General features: G+C 39.6%; 1 protein-coding gene across 1 annotated transcript; it reads right to left on the bottom strand.

The window, feature by feature from the left end:
- Positions 1–315: 315 nt before the first annotated feature.
- LOC109033087 (uncharacterized) lies at positions 316–3,888 on the bottom strand. The gene is made up of 2 exons (XM_019045524.2): positions 3,744–3,888; positions 316–1,217 (listed from the first exon to the last, which is right to left on the bottom strand). Exons 1-2 carry the CDS (start codon positions 3,753–3,755, stop codon positions 783–785), a joined length of 447 nt encoding a protein of 148 aa, XP_018901069.1. The 5' UTR covers positions 3,756–3,888; the 3' UTR covers positions 316–782.
- Between the last annotated feature and the right edge of the window lie 18,954 nt (positions 3,889–22,842).

The raw sequence follows: 22,842 nt of genomic DNA, 5'->3' as shown, positions 1-22,842 counted from the left end.
TGAACATATCGACGGTGCAAGTCGGCAATCACATAACTCGGTTTGCGACGTCGCAGACTTCCTGTCATACTTTATTTTTTAAATGGAAAACTACTCAACGGCAATTCTTTAAAACTGTCATGATTTTTCTTCTCAATGCGAAGAAAATTCTGCAAAAACTTCAAGAAATAATGTCAATTTGCTCTCCTTTAAAAAAATGACGTAGAGGCGGAGATTTTCAGACACCGCAAACGAGTTATGTGATTGCCGACTTTCACCGTCGATATCCAAACTTGGTACATAGAGTCAGTGCAGGAAAAAATAAAAGGCCCGATATGAGGTTGTTTTTCATTCATTTATTTAATGAATAAACAAAGAATGAGACCAAATAGACGTATCTTGTATGTAAGTAAAAAATTATTTTCTATGACTCACAAATGGTTGGATACCAGCTGTAAGAAGAATTCTTATAGATGGCACATTAAGATTTTACAAAAATAGATTGAATCATAGTTTCATCATTCACGGTGTTCAAAGTTTGTAGATGAAACATCGGAGATAAAATGAGCTTTTGTCATAGTGAGGTCATGATTTTTGAACAATTTCAGAGAAAATCTTTCAAAATGGCACCGGTGAACGTAACGTACCGATCGGGCAGTATTATCGGAGATGAGATAACTTGATATCAGGTAACTATCACAAATGAATCTGAGATGGTGCCGAGCGGAGACTCAGCAATAAATAGGAAGGACAAACTAAATTTGGTAGAGGTATTAGGAGATAGGAATCACAGAGAGAGCAGTCTAGTGGTAGTAGCTGTAGCCCAAACCATGACCGTAGAGAGGAGCGTGGTAGCCAAGGGAGTATGGAGAGTAAGCCTTAGCGGCGTATCCGTAGGAGAGGGGAGCGTGGTAGGCGCTGGCCAAGGGAGCGTGGTAGGCGCTGGCGAGGGGTGCGTGGTAGGCGGCGGCGGCGATGGGGGCGTGGTAGGCGGGGGCGGCGATGGGAGCGTGGTAGGTGCTGGCGAGGGGAGCGTGGTAGGCGCTGGTGAGGGGAGCGTGGTAGCCAAGACCGTAGCTGCTGTATGGGTAGGCGCCGTATCCGTAGTAGGGAGCGAGTCCTCGCTTTTCCTTGGCGCTCGCGTCTTCCGCGGCGGGGGCGATCTGCTCGCTGGCGGCCTGGTCAGCGGGGGTGGCTGGGAGGGCAGCGGCGGCCGCGATGAGGAGGAAGGCGCAAACCTGCCAAAAAAACAAGCATATTCTCATCAAGTTTTTTTCGAATCACCTACACGGTAAATTTAGATAGCCAAATTGCGAAACTACGTATCTCCGTTTGTAGCAGCCTTCCTGTCATAATTAAATTTTCTTGGAAAAACTTGTTGACGTAATCGAAGCGCTGGGTGCCGAAAAGGAAATTTCTTGGTTGTTGTGTCTCAAAATCTTCGTGAACGTTTTATTCGTTATGATTTAAGCAAATGTACGTAATTCGTTGTGACTATTACTGGATATTCTTTATGATTTTACAATGCTGAAAACGAAAAATTTCTAAGATTTCACCCTATAGTTTCCTCTCTAAATGATGAATTATCCGTGGAGATTCTGAAACACCGTACCAAAGAAATGCACCCTACGCCTCAATCCCTCGATGTCTTTTCTCGTTCGGCAGAATATTTGATATTTCCAAGCTATAAAATTGACTTGTTTCTCTTCAACAAAATGAAGTAATAGCGGAAATTTTGAAGCGGTGCAATGGAGATATATGGTTTCGCACTTTTGCCATCATTTTCTCATCAGGTTACCAGAATTTTCCGTGCTAGGAAGATGGAATTTGCATCAGTGGGCACCGCTCGCAAATGTCTCATTCTTAATATTCTCAGAGATTCTTCTCACTGCGCCCGAGTATCGCAGACAACAGAAATTAGGTATTACATTTAAAAACAAAAAACTCTATATCAATTGCTGCCTTTCAAAATTCTCTGAAAGTAAAATAAGCACGTGCTGTCTGTATTGTATCAAATGTTTAAGAGGATAATATCCTTTTTTAAGATGGTCATATGCAAATTTTATAAAATTCCACAAGTTTAAAATATTCGTTTTTTTTTTTTGGATTAAAATAAAATAAGACAGTGAGACCGAGTGTAGCAGAAGCAGAGAAAAAAGTCAAAATAATATTTTACATTAGCTAAACATGCGCTCAAAAAGAAGAAAAATTCCAGTCTTTTTGATTTCTGAAAGATTTATGCGTCGATTTAGAACAGTAAGAATAACCATGTCATTGTAGAAACTACACTATTTTCGGCTCGGCCATAAAATCACTCATCTGCATAAAGAAACTAATCGTTTATACGTTGTTTCTAAAATGGGCCAGAAATCGTAGCCTCACAATCTTAGTTTAATTTTCCTGATAGTTTCTCTTACATACATACTTCTTGCCACGATTTTTCGTCTATAGAAATACAGTTATTTATTTGTAGCCGTTTGTTGATGACAAGAAATATTAATTCAACTGGAGAGATTCGCACTGACGCGCGTGTTTTACACCCCCGCAAATTTGAATTTCCCGCCGAACTTCAATCATGCAGCGCTACCAACCTGTCAACAGCCCTGTACCCTATTACACTTGGTTTTCACTTTAACGTCCCCGTGTCATGTCTCTTTTTTCATTTTTTTTCTTTCCAGAATGTATTAAACGCTTCAATTGGTGGAGTAAAAGAAGAGTAAAGAAGAGCTTTTTGGTTAAAGAGTATGGAAACCATTGATACACTTTTCTCGAAATGGTAGGGATTTTATTCGAAAGTTTAAAGTCTGAAGGAGGGAAACCGAGACTCAAATCAAGTACAATGACCAAGAAAAAATGAGCTACCTACTTAGTTTAGCTAATAATGGTTTTTATACGATTTTGAATTAGAAAATTCTTGACAGTTTCAAAGAAATGTGTACTCTTAATATTTTGTTGCAAGTTCTTTCTTAGGAGCTTCCCGCCCTAATTTTTCCTACCTGATATCATGTAAAGAGCATTATTTTTTGTTTTCAAGTTAGTGCAAAGTTGGAATACATGTGCGGGTGAAGTTTCGATCAGATGTAGGTATTAGATAATTTATATACTACCTAATAATGTGTTAAATTAGTACTAGTATTTTTTTATTTTTAATATTGAATAATTTAATAAATAATTACACTTTTCTCCTCCTCTTTTTCTTCTTTGGAAAGAATTAGGGTTAATAATATATCATGTAGTTTAAAAACTGTATTTGATTTCTCGAAAGTACAAACATGAAGATTTAAAATTTCTATCTTAATTTCTTGAGATTTTGGCGAATATTAGTCAAAGAAAATTGCTATCCAGCAAGAGGCGAAAGAATTACTTAGCACGAATAAATTATTTAAAATTTTTCAAGAAATATATATTAAAAAATTGTTTCAACATAGGAAAGTTTTTTTTTTTAAAAGTAAAACATTATTTTAGCACGAATAAATGATTTAAAATTACTCCATAAAAATAAATCAAATATTTTTTTCAATAGAATTTTTTTTTTAAAAAATTAAAAAACGCAATTTTTTTTTTAAAAAAACACTTCAACAAAATTTTAACACACACTCAAAACTAGTCTAAGTCCAGGTTTTCACTGTAGCAGCTAAAGGCGCAACCGTAGCCGTAAAAAGACAACCCGATCCGTCGCGGCGCAAAAACGAAACACAGAAATCCACGTGAGTACACAAGGCAGCACGAAGAAACACAGTATCCATATGCGGGTGAGAACTTACCAAGAATTTCATTTTGATAGGGGTTTTTTGACGAGTTAGCGAACTGAAGCTTAGGAGCACTTGGAACGTGAATGATTATCTGTGGGGCGACGGGGGCTTTTATAGTCGGGAGTCGTTTTGGTGCCCGACATCCCCCGGTCTTCGGGATCGGCGGGTCGGTTGAGCAACTGGGCAGTGCCGTGCCGGGGGGTTATGTCACCTTCGACGCCTCCCATTGGCTCCTCTCGGGGTCGGGAACATCAGTGGCGAGGCGTACTTTGATAAATCGATCGATCTGAAATTTAAACCAATGGAAAAGAATCGATATACAGGGTGTTTGTAACGAACACCCTAATAATCGATTCTTCACCACAGCTCAAATGGGAAAATATCGATCATCGATCTTCGATCATTCACGCCTCGCCTCTGATCGCGTCCGTTCACTTGCACCATCGCCGCAACTTGTTCCCAACTCCATCGGGGTGCCCTTTGGTTTTCAGTATCCTCTTGTTCTCCCTCGTTTTCTTACTTCTCGACCCGCGTTTTCCTCAAATTTTTTTCGAATCGATCCGTTAAAAATAAAATTTGTATTGTTTCTCTGAAACCACTACGTATTTTTAATGAATATATAATTAATTTTGTAAAGAAACGTTTGCTGATCATAAACCAACATTTTTTACCATAATTTTTCAAGTTGATCCATTAAAAATAAAAATTGTATAATTTTTTAAAATCAATATTTCAGATAATACACATTTTTTTTTAATTGATCTAATGATCTGTTAAAATAAAAATTGTATTTTCTCTCTGAAATCACTACGTATTTTTGATAAATCTAATTATTTTTGTCAAGAAACGTTTGCTAATCATGAACAAACATTTTTTACCATATTTTTCAAGTTCGTCCGTTAGAAAAAAAAATCGTAAACAATTTTCAAGTCAATGTTTATGATAATAAATTGGTTTTGGCGGCAATGGATTTGCTGTCCCTATTTTTGGTTGGATTTTTTTTCTGCTTTCATTCGCCAGTGACAAGTGATTTAATAGCAGTTTTCTTGCGTTTTCCTTTTTGCACCATCGCCGCAACTTACTTCCAGCTCCATCGGGGTGACCTTTGATTTTTTAGTCTCCTCTTTTCTTCTCTATTTTCTTACTTCTCAATCCGCGTCTTCCTCAAAATTTTTAAAGTTTATCGTTCAGGTAAAAAAAAAATTAAATAATTGTTTCGGAAAATATTTTGCGCAGAAAAAATTAACACGTACTCGTGATGACACCGTTTTTATTATCTATTAATCGATTTGACATCAGTAGAAAAAGTAGTGATGTTCGTTATTTTTTTCGGGCAAGTGCGTGTCCTTTGAACATTTTTTCGTCTTAAAAATCTCGTTGTGTTAAACTAGTTCGTGCAGTGGGGTTCAGAGAATTATCATTTTCGATGGATATTATGAAGACATCGTTGCTTAGTTTGGTTGAATTTTTCCCAGTTTTTCTTTTTTCCCACGATAACTCGTATTTTGTAATAGATTCCTGCGACTTATTTACCTGCAATTTTCTTTCGTTGTAATGTCTCCTTGAAATTGAGTTTAAGAATTCAAGAGGACGATTTCTTCAGCGGCTGTGATCGTTGCTTTTCTCGAATGCGAACCCAGTTTTCAAAAATCAAAGCTCCTGCTGCGTTTCATTTTATTTAATATTTCTTTTATGTCAGAGTTGCAATGTTTTTTACCTCACTGATAGAGCGACGGAGAGAGGTGGTGCAATTTCCATTTACGTATTTAGTAAATACGGTTCTCATTAAAGTAGAAAAAAATAGACGGCGAAACTGGGAATCGTGTGAGTACACACATCCAACAAGTAACATTTTAATGCAATGATAGCAATGTGGCTGGTGCTTTCTCAAATTTTAAAAATTATGAAAATTAAACAGTGTTTAATTTGTAAAAAATTGTATTTTTATCCGTGCTAAATTCAAAAATCTTGCGTGAAAACTCATTTTATTGATTTTCTCGTGAAAAAATGAACATTTCAAAGCGGAATTTTGTGTAGCGTGCAATCAAAGTGCAGGATTTCGTAGTTTTTTTTCCTTTTCCCCCTTTTTTTAAACTGTATGGCCATAGTTTTGAAGGTTTCATTTTTTGAAGAAAAATTAGCCAACAGCGTTTTAAACAATTTTCTGTAAATTTTCTTCATTTATCCAAAAATATTCCCAGAAAATGTTAGGGGGATACATTATTTAGTTTTTTGTTTTTAAAAAAAATTAATCACAACAGGACATTTTGAAATATCGCAATGGAGCTGTGCCCTATCTGACTTTGGTCAATAGTCATCTATGTAAGTACTCGACAAAATTTTCAAGTACAGTTCTGACTCAACAATGCAAGCAATCCTATGTGACTACCGAAAATTTCTAATAGTATGCGCACCTGACATCTTGCGGAGTTGCGTCTTGAAACAATAAAGAACAGAATGAGATGTGCACGTTGCGTTCCGCGCAAAGTAAGGCGTTTGGTAGTCGTTATTGTCCATCAGTGACTCCATTCTTACCGACACCTCTCGAAGTATAGTTTCTTTATGTTGCGATGTATCTCATCAATGTTTTACTCACAATCAGTCTTAGAAATATACTGAACGCTGTAATCTCTCACTATTTCTTTGAACTTACATTTATTTAAGAGTCACATTAAGAGGTAATCGTGTGCATATATAATGAGTTTAAGCATAAACCTTTTAATGCAGTTTTCCAATTGAGAGCCACGCAACCTGGAAGACATTATATCATTGATGATATTGTTTGTATTTTTAAAGACTAATCAACTAAAGATCATTGCCGAAGAAATGCAATGAGAACAATACTCACACACTGAAAGTGGTTAGAGATGAAAAATCGCGGGCCGTGGGACATTCGTTAAGTTTTTTTGGTTTTTGTTTGTGAAGTGATTTTATTATTATCAAAAACTGAGTATATATCTATCATTATCAGGCCATCGCTCTGAACAATTGGCGTTAAAGAGGAAGGTTAAAAATGAGAGAGGAAAAACTTCATTAATTTTGCGTGAACATGACGAATAAAGGAAAAACATGTCGTGAGACAGCCAGCTACTTCCAATATGGATTCTCAGCATGAAATTCTTTGCACTTTGATTATATGTATTTGTGCCTTGCGGCAATGCGATTATTGAATAGCCTAGTCAAAAAGAGCAAAAAAATGTTGGACTAAAAAGATTATCAACATTTGTGTATCCTAAACAAATTAAAACTATTCTTTTTTTCGTGGAAAACCTTTTGGCTATAGAATTTTTAATCTCAATCATGCGCGTATATCAATGAGAATTTTTTTTATTCCTAGAGGTTTTTTTTTTTCGTTTAGTTCTTTAAAGTGATACTAAGACTAATTCATTTATTCATAGACCTATGCGCATTACAAACAGATCTTATCATAGTTCGCTAGCTTTAATATTCAGTGTGGCTTGTGCCGAACGCTTGCTTTCTTAGCCGAGCGTTAAAGTCGCCGGCGCTATGTACAGAGTGTCCCAAGAGTTTGGCCCACCCCTTCTAAACTTTTACCTCCTTCATATTTTGAAACGGAACTTTGGGGATGTTCATTGATCAATGTAAGCAAATTATGGGGCCCCTTAAAATTTCCGGGGCTCCCATGAGGTGATGCGGAAGGGGGGGATTACGGGTCCCACCTTTATTTTCAATTGGCAACCACCTGTTCTATATGGCTCTTGCTTATCGCAAAATGAACTCATCAAAATCCGCGAGCTTTTATATTCAATGTTGACTGTGCCGGACGCTTGCTTTCTTAATCGAGCGTAAAAGTCTCCGGTGCTATGCACAGAAAGTCCCAAAAGTCCGGTCTATCTCTTCTAAAATTTTACCTCCTTCATATTTTGAAACGGAACTTCGGGATGTTAATTGATGAATGTAAGCTACTCTCAGGGCCCCCCAAATTTTCCGAGCCCCCTAAAATTTCCGCCCTCCCTGCCACTAGGAAAAGGAGGCGCGGACCCCAACTTTTTTTAGCTGGCAACTTCCTCTTTGGGACACTTCAATCGAAAGAAATTAAGAAAAGAAATTATTTCGCGCAAATCTCAGGTTGTCATTTTGATTTTTGACAAAATGGCAGCCGGTCCAAGTTCCAATCAGGACAAAATCGGCATCTTCGTTTCTTACCGAAAGATTTGCGTGAAACTTTGTATCCTTTGGTTGTTTTGGCACGATTAAACCGAATTTTGCATTACTTTTTCAAAAAAGCTAATTTCTTCTATACATACAATGGTGGCCGTAAAAAAGATCGTTAAAGGAAAAACAAAGAGTATCAAAGTTGTTGAAGGGGGAGGAAGAGAATACAATTAAAGTCGTTTATCCGTGGATTCGCATTAAAATTAATGTCCGGAGGTTATTTCTTTCGAGAAACCGAAGCCGTCATTGGTTTTCCAAAACGCGCTGATTATTTAAATGGCGGCTTCTGAAGAATAAAAATTATTTTAGCTATTTATTGGTGGTTTCCTCTAAAACTCGGCACTTGGAAACTTCTGGGCACGAGAAAAGCGAGTCCGCACGAAGTTTTCTGGTATCAGTAGCTCAATTTTGAGTTTTCATTGAATGAGGTCCCCTTTTTTTGAGGGCGTCATCGCATGCAGGTCGGCATGAAACGTAAGAAAGAAATAAGAGATTGGAAATTTCAGTGAAATATTACATGAAATTTCATGAGGCTGTGAAATATTTCATGTTTCTCAGGGGCTAGAGTATGCAACCCGCTCTCAAACACACAAAAATAGAAGAAAGTCATAATTTTTACATTTTGCGGAACCAGAAAAGGAACCGATATTTTCCGAGATCTTTCACAAATTTCTGAAATTTCGTGAAATATTTCTCGTGAAATTTCAAGATTTTATTTTCATGAAATTTTGCCACCCTGATCACATCGATACCCAGAAAAAATTTAAAAAAATCCGCAAAGAAAATAGTGGTGTAATCGATGTTACTCGGAATTGAGTGGTCACTAACTCACGGCGATCAGATCTTTTCATAGTCACCCACACGCAGCAAATGCATCGCTTATCTGACGTAAGGGCGTAACTCAGTTTCCTTCTGAGCCCTATTCTCCGTATAACTCTATACTTTCCGGGTCCCATGTGGTTATACAGTCACGCCCTCACGTCAAAGGAGCGACGAAATAGAGGCGTAAATTTCCACCGGGCGGTCGCGGAGGAGCGAACTGAATTTCAGCGGCCCTACTACCGTGCTAAAGAAAAACGCCGTATAAATACTCCAACGTTGCCAAGTCTCCTCCCATAAAATGTGTATTTTTGAGGAAGCTCTCGAAAATTTCCCCCTGAAATTTTCAGATACTCGACATCAAATTGCGAATAAAATTCACCGTAAAATCGGGCGAAAAATATACGCAAGTTTCCTGAGAAATCCGCGCCCTGTTACAGGAAATTTGGCAACGTTTGTGGACCCATAGGGCGTTTTCCCGCGGCACGGCAGCCTAGATCGGTGTTGATAACGGCTCAAGTCCAAGCTCGGACGACAAAGAAATGACGAAACGTGAATTCGGTCTCGTTCAATCCAATCCATTTACATACGCGTCGAATTGAGTGCTTGGCCACTCTGTCACGGACGAGCGTGTCACCGGGGCCTCGGAGAGTGGCGAGTGGTTTTTTCTAGGTTAGCCCGCAATGGGCCTGGGTGCATCTTGCGTTACCGAATCTGAGGCGCTCCGATCGTCCGGCGCCGGCCTAACTGATTGATCTGAGTTCATTGTGTCACTCCTAGTGATGGCCCGTCGATCCAATAAAATCCAGCTTAGGCCGGAGCCTGTTTGAGACCTGATTGCTGAACTGTTTACTATCATCACTGCCGTTTTAAGGAAAAACGCCGTATGAGCCCCCAGACGTTGCCAAATTTCCTGCACTGGAAAAAAAACACATTGGATCTCGAGTCCAGACTCTTAAAAACATCGACAAGAAAAAATACTCTTGATTCAATCAGATTTAAGCCAAACCATATTTTTTGATCAGGAACCAAGCCTCTTAATTTGAGCGGATTTCTTTTTGATTTAAGCTTAAATCTGATTGAATCAAGAGTCATTTTTCTTGTCAATGTTTTCAAGAGTCTGGACTCTTGATCCAATGTGTTTTTTTATCCAGTGTGTGACAACTCACGAATATTTAGGGAAATTTGTAAACATGTTTCCTCCAATTTTTAGAGAATTTTGTTCTTCTTCAATCTGAATAGTCTGAAATTTTCCAGGAAATTTATTCGTAACTTTCTTCAAAAATGAAAATTTCCTAAGGAGAAGATTGGCAACTCTCGAATGTCCATACAGAGTTTTTCCCTAGCTCGGCAGAGCATTCCTTCAACCTTCCTGGAGGAGACGTTGTATTCCTTCTCTCATGTTCAATTTCTGCCGTTTCCAGGACCTCATAGAATGTTTTATTTTCGGTGGCAATGCGTATTCAATTGGAAAATGCTGCAAGAAAAAGCTGTTGTAAATATGAATACTTTATAAAACTTCCAGGACCTCATAGAATGTTTTATTTTCGGTGGCGATGCATATTCAATTGGGAATTGCTGCAAGAAAAACCTAAATATAAATACTTTATAAAATTTTTATACAACTGAAATTTACATTACTTATGAAAGTAAATTTTTTCATTCGTTTTTTGGAATTTTGAAAGGGTATTCATACATTGGTATGCAATTTTTGCTTGGCTGGCTGTTAAATAATCAAGTTTAATATGCATGAATGCACCTTGTAATACAATTCAGTGAAATAATACTATGCCAAAGGTGCTATTTTGATGTGTACTAAATGCTAATGCATTATCGCCCGTTCGGGCATCTTCAGAGCTGTTGTGAATATGAACACTTTGTAAAACTTTTATAGAACTGAAATCTTATCTCCGATTTCAACGTTTTACACATTTACTCATGTTTTATTTTTGATCAGTCCTTTTCGAAAAAGCTACACACAGTTTTTTTGAAGTTTCCGAAAATTTTTGGAATGATTTTCCACGCGAAAAAAAAATTGAAAAAAATTCCACGCGATATTTTTATTTGTTCTGTTGTCTTTTTATTAAACCAAAAGTAATTTTACGCGCATCAAGTTTCGGAATCGCTGCATTGTTTAAACACCGTCCGGGTTTCAATTAAGACACATATTTACCGTTTAATTGAGGTAAAAAACAAACAGAGACTGCCAAAAGAAATGACGCGTGGTCCTAGTTTCACGGCGATTTTAGTGTCGCGCAAGCCAGGGAAGGGAGCGCGGTCGAGTGTCGAGACATTCTCACAGTGTGATGCGCCGTCAATCCAGCTATTCGTTTATAGCCGTAGTCGAATAGTCATCCTGAATAACTCTCGCATTGCGTTTGGTGCAATGCGAGAAGTATTCATGCAGTCTTGTAGGCGCTAATACGCGTCTGACGCCGAGCGCACTGTTTGGCGCAATGCATGAAGTATTCCCATAGTCTTGCAGGCGCTGATATGAGTTCGATGCCGACCGCGCCGATTTTGGTGCGAGTGCGATTATTCAAACTCGCGTTAGGATGATCGTGGCATCCAACAATGGAGCTAAAAAGGCCCATGTTGTACTTCGACGCCGTATGAGCATTCCAACATTGCCTCGTTTTTTCCGATAAAATCTTTTTTCGGGAATTTTTTTGCGAATTCAAGCACTCCGATGTATGGTTTTCATCAGAATTTCGCGTAGAACACGATTCGTGCGGCGAAAACTACCGAAATCAACTTTTAGCTAAGATATTAACGTTTTTATTGTCCATTGATTACGGGAACTTTGAATTGCCCGGTCACAAGAAAAACAAAACCCAACGCGAGTCCCATTGGGCGCTACAGCGCTTTAGCAGACAACTCAAACAAGGATTGTTTCTTCCCCACACTGTGCGTTGCTCAAAGTGTGTACAGCTTGAGCTGGGCGTCAAAATTGAGGTTGCCATGTTTTCATATTACTGATACTGTCATAGTGACGTTTGGCGTGCAATCGAACCTAAGTAAATTATCCTTTCTTCCATGAGCGGAAAGGTTCAATTAATTCATAAAAAAACGTTATCACCACGGTTAGGAGTTAATCTCGGGTTAGGATTTCGATCCCTCGAGCTCGACGTCCAGCAATCGATATAATCCTTTCCCATTGGTGTTCACACCGCGAGCCTGCAATCCTGGGATCGACGTAAAAAGGAGGTTTTGATAAAAGTGCATTGGTGGATGCGGGAATTCCTCAGAGGGTTTTCCTGAGGACCCTACTCTATAGCGCAGGGTTGCAATACTTCATGAAAAATAAAATCTTGAAATTTCATGTGAAATATTTCATGAAATTTCAGAAAAATATGAAAAACATCTTTCGAAATTAAATGCAAAAATTGAAGGTGACTGGTTTTTGCTTTTTGGTGTTTTATAGTGCATGTAGCATACCCAGCCCCTGTAAATGTTTGTCATATTTTTCACAACGTTGTGAAATTTCATTAAATATTTCACGAGAACTTTCAATATTTCATATTTTTTTCATTTCACCCGTGCAACTCTGCCACAGCCCCTACAGCCCACTCCATCTTCAGCCCTGCATGTAGATCATGTTGACGGCATCAAATCAAGTCAGTCGCCGCGTTTGTTTTGACTCATATGACGCATGACGCACCAAGGTAGATTTACACAGGTATGGACAGAACTAAACAACTGGCCTCTGATTGGCTCTCCAGCGGCCCCTTAACTTCCGCCATTTTGTATGTTTTGATTATTTTGATTTATTATGTTCGGTTTATCGTTTGTCAAAATTTTGTGGGATTTTTTGCAAAATTTAGATAATGCCATATTAAGTTTAACGTTTAAACGCACAAACGTTTGAATGTTAATTTGATTGTAATTTAATTAAAAAACGGGCCCCTTAACCTACGTCACGTAGTCATGTGACACGTACTGAGGCTCATGGGAAATTTTCAACTTGTCCATACCTGTGTAATCTACCTTGAATCAAGTCAGTCGCCGCGTTTGTTTTGACTCACATGACGCATGACGCACTGAGAGCGCCTGGAGCGGAGCCGGGGGAACTTGTTTCGTCACTTCTGGCTGGATGCTCGTCGCGGTGCGGTGGTTGGCGGGCCGACTCAAAGAGCTGGAGGCCCGAGCCTGAGCCGTGATCCTCCTCGTGAATGGCCCGATGCCACGCGCAGGCGCAGAGCGTGCCGCGGTCATCGTGGCCGTAGTACTCTCGCTTTTCATTCATCAGAGCGCTGCGCCTGCGCCGTGCTCCGAGCCACGTTGCGCCTTGCACCGCCGCGCCGCGCCGCGCCGCGCCGCGGTAGGAATCGCGGCACGTAATCTGTGCTAACTGCCCGCTCATAAAAATTGCACTCCACACTGCACTGCGCACACTGCTCCCCGTTTGGTTATGCATCGATCCTATGCTCCCGTGCTTAGGAAAAACGCCGTATGTACCTTCAGGCGTTGCCAGATTTTCTTTGATAAAACACGAACTCCCCGGTAAACTTATGAATATTTTTCTTCCGATTTTTCAGAGAATTTTGTTCGTATCTTGATCTAAAGTTCCTGAAAATTTCAAGGAAAAATTTTCTTGATTTTCCCAGCACGGCAGTATACTGCCGTGCGAAAGGAAAACCGCGTATAAACATTCGAGAGTTACCAAATTTCCTTCGATAAAATGTTCATTTGTGAGGAAAGTTATGAATATTCTTCCTTGAAATTTTCAGGAGCTTTAGATGAAATTGCGAGCAAAATCATCTGAAAAATTGGAAGGAATATATTCATAAGTTTACCGGGAAATTCGTGTTTTATCAAAGAAAATTTGGCAATGCCTGGAGGCTCATACGGCGTTTTTCCTCTGCACGGCAGAATGGAGCTCTTGCATGTGTCAGGAATTTGCGATTTAAGTACAGATTCCTGTGTAAAATTTCGTTAGAAACACGGTGGTGCCTCAAGGTACACTCTACTACAGGTATGGACAAACGGGGTGCCGAAGTGGCAGCGCTGAGAAAATCGGCGATCGAGTGACGTATGAAGTCGTACCGTCCATTTGCCGCACATGCCATTCGCAGTCGTACTCTCGATGCTGTCAAATCTACGCGTTATGACGACTTTCTAAAATTCCATTTGTCCATACCTGTAGTAGAGTGTACCTTGGTGGTGCCTCTGATTGTCTTTGAAATCAACTCCAAAGCTCTGAAAAAGCGCTCAAAGTTGAGGCCGTAATGGAGGAGATATCCCACGCTAATGAAATCAGCTGACATGAGCCGTGCGAAAATACGACCTTGCCCCTTCCGCGAAAAATCTACATTGATGAAAGCAAAAATAGGAAAGAGGGGGAGGAGGAAAATCAGGGGAGGGAGTTAAAAAAGGGGAATAGGAACTGGAGGTACCTAGGAGATAAAATGGGACTAAAAATAAAAGACCGTGTTAAAATGTTACACGACATAAGGTCATCGCTGTGTACACAATTTTGTGATTCAATTGCCAGTTCATCGAAACCGAATGACAAAATTTAATATTTTATCGAATTCTTTACGTGAGAGCTAACTATTTAGTGGAGTAGCAATGCACATGTTGCAGGCGATTTGCAAGCGGCTTACATGTTGACTCGAGAAATTGTAACAATGCGCTTCGGCATAATGAAGGTTTGATGGATGATAGCCTTCAAAGGTACGATCACGGGTTGGAGCGCCTTCATTTCTTCATGATACTCTACGAATTGTTACAGAGTTAGTTTAGTTGCCCATCCAATCCAAACCCAACCAGAGTCTCAATTTTCATTACACGCTCTTCAGAGTGTGTCTTCTCACGCTGTTCTTCCCTGGTAAAAATTGGCAGTAGAATCTGTGTTCCAAAATATCATAGACCTACAGCCGGCTGTAAGATTTCCAATAGCTTCTATAGCCGGCTACACAATTTCTTATAGCCTTTTATAGCCGATGGCGATTAAGCAACAGCCAGGCGATAAAGTGTATGCTAAACGTCACTAATTGCGGATGCTAGGACTTGATGAGTTTTTGGAATACTGCTCTCTTTTTGGGCCGTAGTATCTTGATTTATTTTGCGAGGAGAGCTCCGTACTTTTGATGGATGCCTGCCATTACTAATATATTAGAGCGCCTTCAGTTTTGTATGGTACTGTGCAATACCTCTGGTGTGAAAAAGTTGCTTCAAGCGCCGTGGTAGGCTGCGGCGCGGCAGGCGGGCAGCCAGCGTGAAACGTGCATTGGCGCCTACAAACCTAACAGGGATACTTCACGCGCTGCGCAATGCGTGAAGTATCCCTGTTAGGTTTGTAGGCGCCAGTGCGTCGCCGCGCGCCGCTCCGCTTTGTATTAGGCTCTAATATTTAATCTGGCGGAGTCAGCGTTATTCAACTCATGATCTTGACATTTTAGCACATCCTGTATGGATTATTCTCGTTTTAATTGATGGAAAAAAATATGTATTAAAGGAAAATATAATGTGTGTTTTGTAAATATTCAGGTGGTTCCGTTTCAAACTTAATGATTTCCAAAGCGCACGAATTTCTACACAATTTCTAATAGCCTTTTATAATCGATAGCGAAAAAGCAACAGCCAGACGATAAAGTGTAACAGCGATAGGAACTATAGCCCGGCTGCATAATTTTTTATTGCTTCGTATAGCCCGGCCGTATGATTTTCTCCGCGTTCAACAGCCAGCTATATGATTTTCTGTAGCCTTCTTTAGCCGGCTATAAGAATTCCTATGGTATTTTGAAACGCAGCTCTTATTGCCAATTTTTATCAGAGCAACCATGTTTTACGGAGAACAAAATGTGTATTCACAATAAAGGAAAAATGAACTGTACTCTATCCTTGTTCCCATGCTGAATTGTATGCATTTCAATTTATTCATTTGTGGCTTTCAAATTGCCAGCGACTGTTAATCGCCTGCGACACATACAACCAATAAGAAACAATGGTTCGACGACGCAACGTAAGTATCCGATTGAGGGGCTTACAGGACAAGGCGCATAAGTGCAGTTTTTGCAATTTCGAGAAGGACGTGTTTGAAGTTTCGAAATTACATGGATTCTTATGGCGGAAAGAAAGTTCAAACTGATTATTTGATTTTTAAAAATTGGAATTTGGGTGTGAATTGTTCACAGAATGTACACTAACACTAGTTTTACTTGAAATCATCAATATCTCATTTTTTCCCTCCGAAACTGCACTTATGCGCATTATCCTCCAAGCCCCTCATTGGCCTGTTGTATTGAATTCGTGAACACTTACAAGTTGAAATTTTTCACCCTTCAATCTTGAATTCCATACTGCCGTGCTAAGAAAGAACACCGTTTGAGCCTTCAGACGTTGCCGAATTTCCTTCAAGGAAACTCGAATTTACTAGGAAAATTGTAAGTATTTTTCCCCCAAAATTTTCAGACAATTTTGTGCACAATGTCTTCTAAAATATCTGAAAATTTCAAGGAAAAGTATGCTTAAATTGCATCAAAAATACACGTTTTATCAAGGGAAATTTGGCAACGCTTGAATGTTCATACGGCGTTTTTCCTTAGCATGGCAGCATGATATTCGATCATAACGTGAAAAGCCCGTTCCTACTTCATGTAGGTCATTAGGTTATTCCATATTTTCAAGACTAATTTTTCAGCAATAACCCTTGAATTTCAAGTATGAGCGACCTTAGGCTCATTATTTCTCCCTTCTCCGGTGCTGCCTTCACCGTGGCCGCTCAAAGCGGATCGTTTTCGCGCGAGTTAATCATGAACCTTGAGACAGTTTATAATCAGCCGATTATTCAACGTGATGCCATTCATTGTTGGTCGTCCATCACTTTTTTGGCACTTCACTTTCCTTTCTCGCCAACAATACCCATTTTTTTTCTTCTCTCTCATCCTCTCTAATCTTCTGCTCGCGAATCGCCTCTTCGCTCGTTTATGCCCTTTTTTGCCGCTCCCAATAAATTATCACCGCACATCGCAGCGCCCGGTTGCCACGTTTCTTCAGAAATGGAGGTATTTATGCTAAGAGGAACTACACTGGAAAAAAAAAAACCACATTGGATCTAGAGTCCAGACTCTTAAAAACATCGACAAGAAAAAATACTCTTGATTCAATCAGATTTAAGCGTAAATCAAGAACCAAGCCTCTCAATTTGAGCGGATTTCCTTTTGATTTAAGCTTAAATCTGATTGAGTCAAGAGTCCTTTTTCTTGCCAATGTTTTCAAGAGTCTGGACTCTAGATCCAATGTGTTTTTTTTCCAGTGTATGTGCATAGGGATCGCGTCTGACATAGTTCCTGTTAGCATAAATGCGTCCAAATAATATACAGGGTCATCCAAAAGTCCCGCTCCGCCACCAGTGGAAGATCGATCATTTCGCCATTTGAAGCTGTAGTAAAGAATCGATTATTCAGGTGTTCGTTCCGAACACCCTAGGTTCCGATCCTTTTCCTTGGGAGTAAATGGTAGATCAATCGATATACCGCAAAGCACGCCACACCACTGACCAGACCACTACCTGCCCGGAAAAAATGATAGGTATTGCTGATCTAACAATTTTGTTGTTAAAAAAAGTGTACGGCATGTTTTAATGTAGATTTTACAATAAAAAAATGCTAACTTAACCACCTTTGTGGTTAAATTAGCTTTCCACGATTGTGAAATGTACAGTTGAAACATATCGGACATATTTTTTCTCAATTAAATTGTTAAACCAGCAATGTCATTTTTCTCTATGTGCACCTTTTGAACAAATTTAAAAACACAGAAAATGGGTAACCATTAGGCTAAAAAACTATAAAATTCAAGTCCGGGGCGTTGAGGGGTGGTTTCGGCCCCCTACTCGACCAAGAAAAAAAAATATAAAACATTTTTAAAATCAAAATCCCTAGACCCCTATTCGTGATCACAATAAGCGAGATTATCACCCACGATTTTCATCACCTCGCCATTTTTGTCGTCACGATTGGTAATCTGGGGATTTTGATTTTGATAATTTTTTTATATACGGGGGTTGAAACCATCCCGAGACGTCTCAAGTTTTATGTCTACTGTTTTTTAACTTTGATTACCCGTTTTCTTGTGTTTTTAGTTGAATTATCCGGGCTAATTTTGTGTATTATTCTTTTGAATAATATGTGACGAAGACATTATATTTTGCCAGTGTTCCCAGGTCAAAGAAAACGACATTTGGGAACCCTCAAAATTTTGAACGGACCACCCTGAAAAGGAGCAATAACCTAAAGGGTCATAGAAATAGCGCCGGACTTTTGAATCACCCTGTAGTCCGAATTCAACAGAGGCACACCGAGTTGCATCTAGTAGGAGCCAATAAAAAGAGGTTCGCAGTTTTACACCTCTGTAAGACTCATGCAATGTCAAGGACAAAGTTTAACCACCATTTTCACGCGCATAATATTTTTAAATAAATGTATACCGGAGGGCTCGCATTCCTCGAAAATATGATTTTGGAAACTTCGACCGGATTTCCGCTTGAAAGAATAGTTGCAATATTATGAACTAAAAGGTAAGATAGAATTTAGGTGTAATCAATCATTGAAATGAAAAGTTCCGAGCTGTAAAAGGCAAAAAAAGGAAGGAAAACTAAAGAAATGTACTGAATTAGACGTCCTGAGGCGTTTCTCTCCTATACTGCCGAGTTGAGGAAAAACGCCGTATGAGCATTCGAATGTTGTCAAATCGCCTCCCAGAAAATACTTATTTCTGAGAACAGTTGGGCATATTTTCCTTGGAATTTTCAGACACCTTAGATCAAATTACGAACAAAATTCTTTAAAAAATCGGAAGAAAAAAATTCACACATATTCCCGAAACTTTGTGATTTCTCGAAGGATGTTTGGCAACGCCGAAAGGCTCATACGGCGTTCTTCCTCAGCCCGGCAGTATACGAGGTTGTTTCTCATTTATTTACTTTGTCACACAAATTTAATTGTAACCGAGGCATAAAATCCCGAACTTTTCAAGTGTTTCCCCCTTCTTTTTCCACCAATTATTATGAATCAATGACCAGGCGGAGAGGCGAAAAGGTGGACAAGGTTAATAGGATTAGCAGCGTGCGAAAAATCGATGTTGCGTGGTCCTCGCCCGGGTTATCAGGGCAGGTGATAGTACAACAGAGAGATGCTTTGCGATATATCGATTGATCTGCCATTTAAACGCATGGGAAAATATCGATAAACGGAGTGTTCGCAACGAACAGCTTAATAATCGATTCTTTAGCACAGCTTCAAATGGGGATATATCGATATACCGACGCCTCGTCACTGGTATCCATCCTCATTAGAGGCAATGTGCCGTGAGAATCAATTAGGCACGTAACGGGAGGCTGAAGCTGTCTAAAAACTTGCAATGTCGATCAATGGCCACTTCTTTTTTTCGCTGCGGTTCCCGTTTATTAGACGGCCGCCCAGCGCGTCAGGCTCATCGCCGTCCGTCCGTCGTTGAAAGAATTTTTGCCCGGAGGAGAGCTGTCAGCTTGTAAACGTACCTACTCATGAGTTTTACACACTGACATTACAGCACTTAATTAAGAGTTTTACGCATGCTCCTCAAAGCGTGAGAATGCACTGAACTCGTGGAGCCAAGGTTTAGAGTGAGTGTATAAATTCATGAGAGCTTGCCTTTCAGCGAGTGAAGCAGGACCATATTTCATAATTCTGGTGCGTTATTTTTGATAAGGTTCTCAAGTCATAAAATTGAGCCTATAGTTTACGTACCTGCGGAAATGTATGCAAAAGTACTCACATGCGAGGTAAAATCGACCTTTGATAGGTCTTTCCTGAAATGAGCCGAAGCCAGTTAGTTCAATGGAGGATTTCTTTGGTAAAAGAGGGTATGCTGCTCATGCTGCATAGATTATGCACTTTTTCATAGCGTTTGTAGCGAATGAAATTCATTCGCAGTCGACTTACTTCCGCGCAATTATTGTGAGGGAAAATTCGAGGCAGATTCAGGAAAAAATTCATAGCAGAGCTTCGAGATAGGCCATTTGGAATCAAAGAGCCGTGCTGCACAATCGTAGCAGCATAGAAACAAATTTTTAAGAGCAGCCCGAGACAATGATAACAGTGGAAAAACAAGGGGGGGGGGGGGGGAACGGGAAATAAGGCTAGAACACACATTAATAAAAACCGAGACGTTTCGTCTCACAACTGAGTCATTTTCAGTCGAAACCCTGGTAAAAATTGGCAGTAGAATCTGTGTTCCAAAATACCATAGACCTACAGCCGGCTGCAAGATTTCCAGTAGCTTCTATAGCCGGCAACGCAATTTCTTATAGCCTTTCATAGGCGATGGCGACCAAGCAACAGTCTGGCGATAAAGTGTATGCTAAACGTTGCTAATAACTAATAACACTAATAACTTAGTGAGTTTTTGGACTACCGCTCTCTTTTTGGGCCGCAGTATCTTGATTTATTTTGCGAGGAAAGCTCCGTACTTTTGAAGGATGCCTGCCATTCCTAATACGTTGGAGCGCTTCAATTACCAATACCCCTGGTGTGAAATAGTTGCTTCAAGCGCCGTGGTACGCTGCGGCGCGGCGCGGCGGGCGGGCAGCCAGCGCGAAACGCGCATTGGCGCCTACAAACCTAACAGAGATACTTCACGCATCGCGTAATGCGTGAAGTATCCCTGTTAGGTTTGTAGGCGCCAGTGCGTCGCCGCTCCGCTTTGTGTTACGCTCTAATATTTAATCTCGTGGAGTCAGCGTTTTTCAACTCACGACTTTGAAATGTTTGCACACTCTGTATGGATTATTCTCATTTTAATTATGATGAAAAAAAAATATGTAGTAAAGGAAAATATAATGTACGTTTTGTAAATATTAAGGCGATTCCGTACAAACTTAAGGGTTTGCAAAGCACACGAATTTCTACACAATTTCTTATAGCCTTTTATAGCCGATGACGAAAAAGTAACAGCCAGGCGATAAAGTGTAAAGCCCGGCGATAGGAACTATATAAGCCCGGCTGTATAATTTTTTATAGCTTCGTGTAGCCCGACCGTATGATTTTTTCCACTTTCTACAGCCAGCTATATGGTTTTCTATCGCCTTCTTCAGTCGGCCATAAGAATTCCTATGGTATTTTGAAACGCAGCTCCTATCGCCGATTTTTACCAGGGAAATACAATACCATTTTTTAAAAAATAGGTTTTACATAGTTTACATACCTTTACATACTGTATTTCCGACTGAAAATGACTTAGTTGTGAGTCGAAACGTCTCGGTTTTTATTATTGTGTATTTTAGCCTTGTTTCCCGTTTTCTCCCTTGTTTTCCACTGTTATCATTGTCTCGGGCTGCTCTTAAAAATTTGTATCTATGCTGCTACGATTATGCAGCATGGCTCGTTGATTCCAAATGACCTATCTCGAAGCTCTGCTTTGAATTTTTTCCTGAATCTGCTTCGAATTTTTCCTCCCAATAATTGCAAGGAAGTAAGTCGACTGCGAATGAATTTCATTTGCTACAAATGCTATATGAAAAAGTGCATAATCTTAGCAACATTGCAAACCTCATACGCCATTTAACCAAAGAAATCCTCTATTCTTGAGAAACATCGTGTGCTGGATGCACCTTTGAGCCAAGGCATGTACAGTGTCAAGGAGCTAAATCGTGATTTTGTTGTAGAAAACATTGAAAAGACAAAAGACAACATTGAAAAGTTTTTTAATTTATTTTATTTAATTATTTTTTAAAGTAACTAATATTTTAACACACAACATTTCAATGTGTGATTTCGCGAGAAAGCTCTATGGGATGACACAAAAAATGTTCACCAGACAACAGATTCGACGCGACTTGGGTTATAACCTCTGGATGCAACTATTCGAACTCGATGGATGAGCATGTTGCTTGTGCTGTAAATGAAGGCGCTTCCACTTCCTTGCCCTGAAAACAACCGCTTCAAATTCCTGTAATGTTTTATTATCTAATTAATTACTCTAATGGCGGCTAATGAGGTCTCGGGAAGCTGAGATCAAAAGTGATAGGAGTAATGCATACAATGGTTAAAACGTTTCTGAAGTCAATAATCTTAGCAGGCCGCGTGAATCTGGATGTTTACTCTGTGGAGTTCCCTTAAATTTAAGAGAACAATTAAGGGGCTTGGAGGGCAAAGTGCATGAGTGCAGTTTTTGAAAAAATTGAGATATTCGTGGAATCAACTTAAACTAGCTTGAAAGTATATTTTGTGAAAAACTCACAACTGAAATCCAACTTTAAAGCATCAAAAAGTGAGTTTAGACTTCCTTTTCACCAAAAGGCACGAAGTAAGTTTGAAACCTTAAACACGTATTTCTCGAAAAAACAAAAACTGCACTTATGCGCCTTGTCCTCCAAGCCCCTCAAGTCAATCCATGCAAACCCATTCTTTCAGAGCCCCGATCTATTTATTTCCCGGTAAAGATTTTGCAAATGCCGCAATTGTAAATATCTACACACCAACGCAAAAAGTAGGAAATAGCCATCGTACTTAGCTATTCTCTCGATATTCGTTATGCCGGGGAACCTGACTGTTCGCAGAGGGAAGTCGTCAAATTCTAGCGCATGCTAATTACCAAATCGAGTAATTAAATTATCTGAGGCTACGTATTCAACATTCCTAAATATTGTTTTTACGTAACAATACGAAGAGCAACATCTTGCTCGCATTGATGCGTAAGGTTAAGCATTTAGAATTGCGTAGGTACTTTTAGTATCACGTAATGTAAAATCAAAGCCTTATTAATAAACGTGGCTGGGCCAAATTTCGACATTTTTGTAACCAGCTCGCATATTTTTCAACCGTCTCATTGTCACTGTCTCCCTTTAAATCACGCCTGGTTGCAGAATGCGAGAGTGTGGAGTTGCTGCTCTGGTTGAGTGTGGGTCATCACTCATGTAATTGGGGCAATCTTGGTCCTCTTTGAAGAAAAAAAGAAACAAACGCCACAATATCTCTCGGGACGTGTTCATCTTCTGCACGAGCACAATATTTGATGATGCAGCAAGAGATTTCGCTGGATGAAATACACTCTAAGAGTCGATACGTGCAGATGATAATCTATGCATAATCCAGGACGGAGCTTTCCTACAAGTAGGCAATAAATCAATTTG

Source organism: Bemisia tabaci, chromosome 3 (genome assembly GCF_918797505.1).
Source record: "Bemisia tabaci chromosome 3, PGI_BMITA_v3".
NCBI classification, from domain to species: Eukaryota; Metazoa; Arthropoda; class Insecta; order Hemiptera; family Aleyrodidae; genus Bemisia; species Bemisia tabaci.
This window is presented reverse-complemented; position numbering and strand designations above follow the sequence as displayed.